At 47.6% G+C, this 10,391-nt stretch overlaps 1 protein-coding gene across 2 annotated transcripts; it reads right to left on the reverse strand.

The window, feature by feature from the left end:
• Window positions 1-3,653: 3,653 nt before the first annotated feature.
• LOC114689125 (HLA class II histocompatibility antigen, DO beta chain) lies at window positions 3,654-9,158 on the reverse strand. Of its 2 annotated transcripts, none has more exons than XM_037200176.1 (6): window positions 8,990-9,158; window positions 6,476-6,745; window positions 5,480-5,683; window positions 4,467-4,577; window positions 4,205-4,233; window positions 3,654-4,032 (listed from the first exon to the last, which is right to left on the reverse strand). In XM_037200176.1, the coding sequence occupies exons 1-6, from the start codon at window positions 9,078-9,080 to the stop codon at window positions 3,997-3,999; spliced, it is 741 nt and encodes a 246-aa protein (XP_037056071.1). In that variant the 5' UTR covers window positions 9,081-9,158; the 3' UTR covers window positions 3,654-3,996. The 2 variants fall into 2 exon arrangements, with proteins under 2 accessions (XP_037056071.1, XP_037056070.1); XM_037200175.1 differs by having other exon boundaries at window positions 5,480-5,761.
• Between the last annotated feature and the right edge of the window lie 1,233 nt (window positions 9,159-10,391).

Here is a 10,391-nt window from a genome sequence, read left to right on the forward strand (position 1 = left end):
TTTGTTGTTGTTTGTTTGAGACAGGGTCTCACTATGAAGCTCTGCTGTCCTGGAACTCACTGTGTAGACCAGGCTGGCCTCGGACTCACAGAGATCCATCCACCTGTCTTTACCTCTCGGGTGCTGGGGTTAAAGCTGTGCGCCACCACAACGGGCTGGAAGGTTATTTTTGCAAAGATGATTCTCTCTGCCGGTTGCCCCCAGACCCCGCCCATGTCTTCTCCAGGTTCTATCGTGCATCCGTGCGGTTTGCTGGGGTTAAGGATGTCGTCCTGTAGGTACGTTAAGTCGAACATCTTCGTATTTCTTCCACTTACACAGTCCCTAACAGTCCACACTCCTGGTCTGCTTCAGAACATAAACCCTGGGAGTGCAGTGGAATTGATAACAAAGAGGAACAACATGTCAAAGTCATCAGAATTTGGTTAAAATGTCCTTAGAGGGAAATTAATTCCTATAAATGTGCATATTTGTACAGAAGAGGTGTTTAGAATTAGCAATGTGCCCTTTTACCAGGAGAGGGTTAAAAAAAGAAGCAAATTAAACCCAAGGAAGGCACAAGGAGATAAAGAGAATTGTTAAAAATTAGAGCAAAAATTGTAAAGGAAAGCTAAATAGTAGAAAAAGTAAAAATTTAAGCTAGAGATGATTCTTTGAAGAGACTGATAAAAATTATAACCTCCTATGGAATAAGAAGTAAATACCACAATGAGAAAGTGAAGGCAGGTCTGCCGCTGCAGTCACACAGACCCTAGTGCCTAAGACAGGAGTCAGAAATAACTTCTGCCAACCACTCAACAAGAAGACGGAGACAGAAATGAAGACCTGGACACATATGGACAAATAAGGGCATTGACTGTGTCCAAAGCCACATGAGACGGTGTGGAAAATCGCATGAGTCTTCCTTGACACAGATTTCCTTCTTAGAGGAGATACAATGGTGGAAAAAATCACACACACACACACACACACACACACCATAAAACACAAACACACACACACACACACACACACACACACACACACACACCCTCACCATAAAACACAAACACACACACACACACACACACACACCCTCACCAGTGGTGTAGGCCAATGTCAGACCTGAAAGTGGAAGCCATGAAGTGAAGGTCTGATGTATGAGACACAAACCAAGACACCAAGGAAGAGGCTGGTGACTCATGGGAAAGTGCAAACCCTAGGACAAGGACAGTGAGGGCAGTTGCCATTGGACAGTGGTGACTGAAGCTGGGAACAGAGAATTAAGGTATATTGTGCAGCTCTGGCAGCCCATAGCTCAGTAGATCTGCTTGATTCCAGTGTCACTTGGGAAATAAAACTACAAGAATAGATCCGGCGGCGGTGGTGGTGGTGGTGGTGGTGGTGGTGGTGGTGGCGGCGGCGGCGGCGGCGGCGGCGGCGACGCACGCCTTTAGTCAGAGTCAGAGACAAGAGGATCTCTGTGAGTTCCATGCCAGCCTGGTCTAAAGAGCAAGTTCCAAGACATCCAGGATTATTACATAGAGAAACCCTGTCCTGAAAAAAACAAACAAAGTATAATTGATGCACTATAGAGAAGGTAGCGTTTTCAACAAATAGTACTGAAGGAATTAAACACCTGTAGGTAAAAGAACTGTGCCTGGTGGCACATGCTGGCAAACCTAACACATGAGAGGTGGAAACAGGAGGGTCAGGAGTTCAAGACCAACTTCAGCTATACAGTGATACTGAGGTCAACCTGAGTTTCATGAGATTCTCTCTCTCTCTCTCTCTCTCTCTCTCTCTCTCTCTCTCTCTCTCTCTCTCTCTCACACACACACACACACACACACACACACACCTACAGGTACAAGCTTTATATTTTATATTTAAAAACTTACAATTATTCTAGACTAAAGCAAAAAACATAAAATCATAAGACTTTTAGAGGAAAAAAATTATAGGCAGGAATATCCAAAGAGGGAAAATTCTGGGGAACAGAATCCAAACTGAACCAGGAAGGAGTGGGAAGGAAGAGCCAAAGTGAGGGCTGAGAGCAGCCGGGTTTCCCCAGTAGGGAGCCATCGTCTCTTGGACTCCATGCACAGGACAGGAGGCATGTCAGCAAGCTGTCCTCATAAAAGGGCAGGGGAAAAAAAAACAAAAAACAAAAGACAAAAACCAAACCAAACAAACAACCCCAGTTTTACATTAAAAATAAGCAGTAGAAAATGGCTCAGGCTTTATCTACTTCAAGAAATTAATGTTCTTTATTGGCAATGTGGAACAAATGTTCAGACCATTTGAATGCACCAGAAAAATCTCCCACCAACTAAACTATAATTTATTTCAAAACAAGCTAAGAGTCATTAAGAAAGTGTCTACATGCCCAAAATCAAACCATCCAAACTCCCAGCATGGATGGGAGGGACTCGTGAAGTCTCACCCTTAGCTGAGGAGCTGCTGCAGGCAGTTGATGACTTCTGGGGAGGGAGAGTCCATGGTCTTCGAGGAGGCAGCCCCTGATCGGCCACCCACACTCCAGCAGGTGGACCTGCTCCCATGTACATCCAGGCAGAGCTAAGTTGACTCAGTGAAGTAAAGCAAAAAAGCTTATGAAGTTGGGAGGTAAATGTGTTGGGAGAATAGGAGAAATTGGAGGAGGGGGGGAATGGAGATGGATTTGTTCAAAAACATAATATGCATGTATGAAATCTCAAACAATGAAAAATACTTTCTTTTAAAACAAAATGGTGGTTTATTGAAGGGAGTGTACTGTTCCACTCACAACTCAAGCAGTTTTTACAGCTGCCTTCCCATCTGAATACAACAGAAACACTTCCAATTTTGTCAAATTGTTAAAAAGACTGTTACTTGGTGTCAAGACTTAGCAAAGCCAGTGAATTTCATTGTGCCACTAAGGTCACTATCAAGTGAAACTAGGTCTTTGTTTTAGAAGCTCACAGCAGTGAACACATCAGCGGCTCTGGTGCAGGCTGCAATCACTGCAGACACCCACAGTCTTACCGTCATAGACTTTGAACTTCTAGCACAAGTAACAGTGAATAGAGCCAACAATACACAATAAATAAATGAGGAAAGAATCCTATAATTGGACTGTCACAATGTAGCAATCCCTGATAAATTAGCAGACCTGGGCAAGTAGCATCAATGGTTATTGTAACATCATGAAAAGATAAATGAGATATAAAATGTGACTCCAGATAAAGACATGGCCTTCTATAGATGCCCAAAGAATCAAACCAGAGTCTGATCCCTGCCTCTGCATCAGGTGATAACTTACAGAAAACATAAAGGGCAACAGAGCATGTTAGATAGAGCCATGTATGTGCAGACAACAAAATCCATGCGTGAAAAACTCTTCACCTTAAGTGGCTCAGGCTTCTCACAAATTTAATCCTAACAGAAAAAAAAAGTATGAAATAAAACATCTGGAAGTCTAAGAAACAAGAAAGACAATGGAGTGTGGTACTCAGAGATGTACAGTTGGCTGAAGAGGCTGTTAAATAACCACATGTGTATAGTGTGTGCCTGTGGGTGTTTACTGGTCAAGGCTCATGGTGACTTCTGTAGAGACTGCAAAGGTCTGTGTCTTGCTGAGTTGGTGATTACAAGGGTTTTGCCTTAAATAAGTCATTGACTTATACATACACTATGGTTATCTGTGGCTGTTTTATTTTACAATACAAGGGATTTTTAAAGTGACTGGAAGACTGGAAACTATGGCTGGAAGACAGAAAGACTGGGGTTCCCGACTCACAGGGTTAGGGTCAGAACACAGAGACCAAAACAACGTGGGACTGGGATGAATTGGGTCCTAAGGGAATTTCTGGACACCGTTCTGGAAATGGGGACTACTGAAGTACAGACAGGAGGGAGAAGGAACCATAGGAGAAGATACATGACCACATCGCACAATTCTAGAGCACTGTTCTTTACCCGCCCCAGGGCCCTGGACTTCTGACACTTCTTCAGTCTCTGTGGGAGAAGCTTCCATTAGGATCTTACTGGGGATGAGGTGGCTCTTGAGACCTGAAGAAACAATGAGAGAGTCTCAGAAGACTTCACACCCTCCCATTCCAGAGACTCGGGAGACCACCACCCAGCCAGAGGCACCTCTGCCTCCTTCACTTCATGATGCTCGCTCTGGCCAAAGAACTAGGCAATGATCTGCCAGCCAAAGACAAGGAATGGGAGCACTTACCTCATTGCCTGACCGGGTCTCCACAGATGCTGGAAAGAGAGAATGGGATCCCCAGTCAGATCAAATGACATTTTCCTGGGGGGAGCATGGCCTGCAATGGCAGCACACTCCTCTCTGCTTACTCCTGGACTCCCCTGGCTTTAGAACATCACCATGATGCCTCAGCACAGCCAGGTTCTTCACTCACATCTTTACAGTAAAGGAAGCTGGAGGTGGAGAAGCCGCAGGGCAGATGGGAAGGTTCTCCTCAGAGGTGCATTACCTTTCCGAGCCTTGAGGTGGATAACAACCCCCACCAGGAAGACAATCAGCCCAAGCAGGAATGCTGCGCCTCCACTCAGTATCTTTTTCCACGAATATTCAGACTGAGCCACTGTGGGAAATAAGATTTAAAGTCAATGTAATGTTCATCAAGCTCCCAATACCGGAATAAACTTCTTTTGTTGTTTTGTTTTGTTTTGTTTTGTTTTGTTTTGTTTTGTTTTGTTTTGTTTTGTTTTTTGAGACAGGGTTTCTCTGTGTAGCCCTTGCTGTCCTAGAACTCACTTGCTGGCCTCAAACTCAGAGATCCTCCTGCCTCTGCCTCCTGAGTTCTGGGATTAAAGGTGTGTGCTGCCACTGCTCAGCTGAACACAACTTCTTAAAACCCCGAGGCCTATACTGTACCCCATCCCAGTACTGCTCAGGGAAGAGCTGTCTAGAGATGGAGTTGCCTCCCATCTGTCACTGATTCTGTGTGTGTGTGTGTATGCGCGCGCGCGCTGTGCAAGGACAGAGGTGGACTTCAGGTGTCATTCCCCAGGTGCCATCCACCTGTTGTCGCTGTGGTTTGTTCTGCATTGGGTCCCTCACTGGCCTGGAACTCACTAAGCAGGCTAGGCTGAGAAGCCCATGAGCTCCAGCGTCTGCCTGTCTCCACTTCCCTGGCCCTGGGACTAGAAGCAGGCACCAGAGCTCCTGGGGATCAACCTCAGGTCCTCACACTTGTGTGACAAGCACTTTACCAACTGAGCCACTTCTCCAGCCCCATCCCTGACTTACAGCCCATGACAGTGTCCCTAAAGACTACAGTGCTAAAGGACTCTAGGTCCCGGGGTTGGAGGCAAGTGGTGGGTTAGCAGCCCACCTTGTCTCTCAGACATCTGAGGATGGATGTCTGCCCTGTTCTCTCCCACCCTGACCCTAAAATTCTCAGATCAGAACTTGTCTTGTAATCAAGATGAACACAGAAGCGACACAAGCCCCAGACAAACAAAAACACTAAATAAAGCTCACCCCACTCCACTGAAATGGGGCTCTGGAGGCTGGGGTGCTCCACAAGGCAGCTGTAGACGTCACCAAGCTCTGGGGTCATTTCCAGCATCACTGTCATCTGAAAGGTCCAGTCTCCGTTCCTCACAAGGCCAGTGGAGATGACCCCAGACCTCTCCTCCTGTCCATTCCGAAACCACCCAACATTTATGTCCCCGGGGTAGAAGCCTGTCACAGAGCAGAGCAGCAGGTTGTGTTGCCGCAGCAGCGGGGGCCTCTCTGGATACACTGTCACCTCGGGTGGCACTAACAAGAGGAGAGAAGAAAGATCACACAAGGGCAGGAGCTTCTGTGGGGACTGTGACACCCTTGATCCATTTCCCACGCCAGCAGAAGCTGGAAGTGTGGGACACCCACAACCCCCAGACTGGGAAGCATGTGTGGATGCCCACAAGGAGAATTTAGACCGCTAGGTGCCCCCATAGCCACCCATTGTATTCAAGAGTCACCAGACCTCCGAGTCCCTGAGAACTCTGGGGTTGTAGAACTAAGACCACAATGTCCCATCCTGTGAGGACCGTGATTCACAACTGAGGACAGAGCATAGTCACAGCCCCCCTTGCCTGTGACCCTCTTACCCTGGAGAACAGATTTCCTGTCACAAGAAAGCTGACAAGATGGCTCAGCAAGTTAGGGTGCCAGCCACCACGCCTGAGGACCTGAGTTCAATCCCTGTGACCACAGGATGGGGAGAGAGAGCCAACTGCCTCAAGGTGTCCCGACCTCCATACGTGCACCATGGTTTGCATGGCGCACACACACAAACACATATATAGTGTTCAACTTCAGGTGTCATTCCCAGGTGCCATCCACCTGTTGTCGCTGTGGTTGTTTCTGCATGGGGTCCCTCACTGGCCTGGAACTACTAAGTAGGCTGTTCATTTTATATATATAACATTTACGTGCCTCTCATAGGCCAGGTTCTCATGGAGAACCCCGCTAGGCCCCGCCTCCACTCACCGTTTCTCCCCACGGTGAAGGGGGCCCCCAGCCTGTAGTTCTGCCTGCAGACCATGTTCACAGAGGCTCTGCTCCGCTCCAGGAGGTCCCAGCGTCTGTTCCACTGCTCAGCATCAGGTTCCCCCAGCTCAGTCAGCGCCACAAACATCCCCAGGTCACTGTCGAAGTGTAAGTACTCCTCCAGGTTGAAGATGAACCTGACCACGAAGCGCACCTTCTCTGTCCCGTTGGTGAAGTAACAGTCCGCCTTTGCCTGAATCACAAAGTCCTCTGGAAACCACAGAAGGATTAGGAGCCAGCTGCAGCTCTGGGAGAGCCTGTGTCTGGTGCACCAGTGCAGCTCTGGGAGAGCCTGTGTCTGGTGCATCAATGCAGCTCTGGGAAAGCCTGTGTCTGGTGCACCAGTGCAGCTCCAGGAGAGCCTGTGTCTGGTGCACCAGTGCAGCTCCAGGAGAGCCTGTGTCTGGTGCACCAGTGCAGCTCCAGGAAAGCCTGTGCCCATTACATCAATGCAGCTCCGGGAAAGCCTTGCCTGGTACTCCGCACAGAGGGTGCGGATTTGAGAGGAGGCCTTTTGACCACAACATGATGAAAACACAAATGTCAGCAATGTGCTGTGGGACGGTCTGTATGTCAAATTGCTCTGATTGGTCAATAAATAAAACACTGATTGGCCAGTGGCCAGGCAGGAAGTAGGTGGGACAAGGAGAGAGGAGAATTCTGGGAAGCGGAAGGCTGACGCAGAGAGACACTGCAGCCGCCGCCATGACCAGCAGCATGTGAAGACGCCAGCAAGCCACCAGCCACGTGGCAAGGTATAGACTTATGGAAATGGATTAATTTAAGCTATAAGAACATTTAGCAAGAAGCCTGCCACGGCCATACAGTTTGAAAGCAATATAAGTGTCTGTGTTTACTTGGTTGGGTCTGAGCGGCTGTGGGACTGGCGGGTGACAAAGATTTGTCCTGATTGTGGGCAAGGCAGGGAAACTCTAGCTACAGCAATGCTCAATGGCGTTTACTAAAAATGTGAAATCTACAGGGAAAACAATTTTCAGGAGTCAGTCCTCCCCCGTCCAACATCTGGGTCCTGGAATCAAACTCAGGTCGTCAGGTTTGGCAGCACTGAGCCATCTCGCTGCACATTTTATGTTTCTGAACACTGCACTCATGTTGAAGACACACTTGGAATGGTATCCATGGAGAGGAGAGGAGAGAAAGGAGGAGGACAGGAAGAGGAAGGAGGAGGGACAGGAAGAGGAAGAGTCCTTTTAATGATGGTGTGCTGTGACTCAGTTCTGCACGCTTGAGAATGATAGAGCAGGCAGGTCACAGGAGAGCCCCGTGAAGCAACTCTAAGCTGGGACTTGAAGGATGATGGCTGTTGTGTCCGAGCTGTGGGTCTGCTCACTCCTGAGCTCAGCAGTCTCCTCCAGGAATGCCCGGCCTCCGCTAAGAATGCCCAGGCCCCTCTGTCTCGTTCACTGAGTTCAGATGACATGCCATCCTCCAGTCCCTCAGCATTTCTCCCTTCTCCATTCCCTCTTACAAGCTAAAGAAGAAAAATATGTGGATTTTTTATCGTTTAAAAATCTATGCTGAAGCTGGGAGGTGGTAGCGCACGCCTTTAATCCCAGAACTTGGGAGACAGAGCCAGGCAGATCTCTCTGAGTTTGAGGCCAGCCTGGGCTACAGAGCGAGATCCAGGACAGCCTCTTCTACACAGAGAAACCCTGTCTCAGAAACACATAAACAAGAAAAAAAAAAAAACCTGTATGCTGATTTTTTTTTTATTTATCAAATGGACATGATGAACTCAGAGCATTTTGTTGTTGTTCTCAGAGAGAAATGATGCTCCCTCCCCAAGGCTGTTTCTCTTCTGTATTTGACGAGACCCTGACACTAAAGGGGAATCTTTTCTTAGCATATCACATCCTGTTTTCTGCTCATAACCCCACGTTTTCATGGTCTAACAACGCTCGTGTTTGCATAGCCCATCTCCCCGGCTTAAAAATAAATTGCACACAGTAACCTAAGGCCAAAAATAATTAACATATTCAACTTGTCTGACTTCTTCTCTTACACCTCAAAACTGCTCGGTGTGATACCGACCACTTAACATGGGGTTTAACAGGTGACAGGAGAGGTTATTTTCAATTCATTAGATAAACAGAAAGTCATAACGACAGTTATAACGTAACTCTTACTTAGGAGGCTCAGCTGCTCTCTGACTCAGGCTTTCACAGTTCTAGTGTCTGACATTGATGCCTAAGGAACCCGACAAGGAAAAATGTCTCCTTCTTCTTCCTACCTCCCCTGGCGTCTGGGTACAGGAAGTCCTTTCCAGGTAGCTCACTGTGGATGGTGAGGAGGCCATGAGGGCTTCCTGGTCAGTGGGAAGGCGCTGCTCTTTAAGTCAGAGCCACTCTGTTCCGAGACTTTGATCTGGGAGGGAGAGAAACCCCCACACCAATTCCAGCAAACACACCCAGAAACAAATTGCTCTGTTCTTACCTGGGGAGTCTCTGCCTTCAGACATGAAGGAATTCGGCCTCACGAGGTTCACTAGGAGAACCACTACCCAGGGGACCCTCCCAGCACCCATTCTGGAGGGGACACGAGACAGTAAAGAGGCTGATGAGCCTTTTTAGAATGGAGCTGTCTTCCACACAACTGAAAAAAAAAAAAAGTTCACAAAGAATAGATAACTCTCCAGCTGCCCTGAGATTGGGACCATCTTCAGACTGTTAACCAATCAAGACTGAAGACTTCTGCATCATTTGTTGCTGGGCAGAACACTTTGATACAGTTGCATTATGATTAGCCAAGAACTGGTTGCCTGGAGGGTCAGTATTAGTGGTTTAAGTCAGGCGGGGGAAAGTCTGCGGAGTATGAGATTGTTTATTGTGCATCCTTCTGGCCTCGTTTAGTGGGGTCCCTGAACTATTCTGACCCAGGGGTCTCCCTTCCTGCAGAGTGACTGATGTTGGCAGCAGAGGGTGCTGAACAAGGAAGATGTAGACGGCTTCGTGGACGTGGTGTAAAGGAAAAAAGCAGAAAACAGATTGTACCGTGTCTTTTATGCCAAGCAAGGAGAGGAGGGAGGAGGAGACTGAGACAGAAGGACAGACAGGGAGACAGAATTCTCAAAAGAATAAAACCGTGCAAATATAAGGACAGAATATACGGAAGCATTGGGGCCAGGTCAGAAAAATGACAGGATAGGATAGGATTTTATAGAACACAGTGGTCTGCAGAACTACTGGTCCATGGGTGCAGTGACAACCTGGGCTACAGAGTGAGCCCCGGTCTCAAAATAACAATAATAATAATAATAATAATAATAATAATAATAATAATATAACAACAATGATGAAGATGACTGACAAAAATTGAAATGGTTATACACTGTGCTGAAAACCGAATGGGGAAAGACGTGTAAATTAATCCACCTCTGCTGCCTCAGTCAGCTTTCTGTTGCTGTGGTGGACACCATGGCCAAAGTTACTTGCAGAGCAAAGGGCTTATTTCACCCCACAGCCTACAGTCCATCACTGAGGGAAGTTGGGGCAGGAACTCAGGGAGGAGCCTGGAGGCAGGAGCTGATGCAGAGGCCATGGAGGAACACTGCGTACTGGCTTGCTCTTTATGGGTTACTCAGCCTGCTTTCTTATAGAACCCAGGACCACCGGCTCAGGGATGGCCCCACCCATAGTGGGCTGGCCTTTCCACATCAATCATCAAGTTAAAAAAAAATGTCCTACAGATTTGCCTAGGTCAATCTGATGGGGGCATTTTCTCAATTGAGGTTCCCTCTTCCTAGATGACCCTAGCTGTTTCAAGTTGACAGACATGCTTGGAATGCATGCTTGAGCATGTGCATGCACGCACACGCAATACACGAAAGAAAGAAAGA

Source organism: Peromyscus leucopus, chromosome 16_21 (genome assembly GCF_004664715.2).
Source record: "Peromyscus leucopus breed LL Stock chromosome 16_21, UCI_PerLeu_2.1, whole genome shotgun sequence".
In the NCBI taxonomy this organism is placed as follows: Eukaryota; Metazoa; Chordata; class Mammalia; order Rodentia; family Cricetidae; genus Peromyscus; species Peromyscus leucopus.

Coding starts and splice junctions, on each gene's coding strand:
- LOC114689125 (XM_037200175.1), bottom strand. CDS start 9,080: ATGGGTGCTGGGAGGGTCCCCTGGGTAGTGGTTCTCCTAGTGAACCTC. Junction 5,762..6,475: donor CTTCACCGTGGGGAGAAACG/GTGAGTGGAGGC, acceptor TCCTCTTGTTAG/TGCCACCCGAGGTGACAGTG. Junction 4,033..4,204: donor AGACCCGGTCAGGCAATGAG/GTAAGTGCTCCC, acceptor TTGTTTCTTCAG/GTCTCAAGAGCCACCTCATC.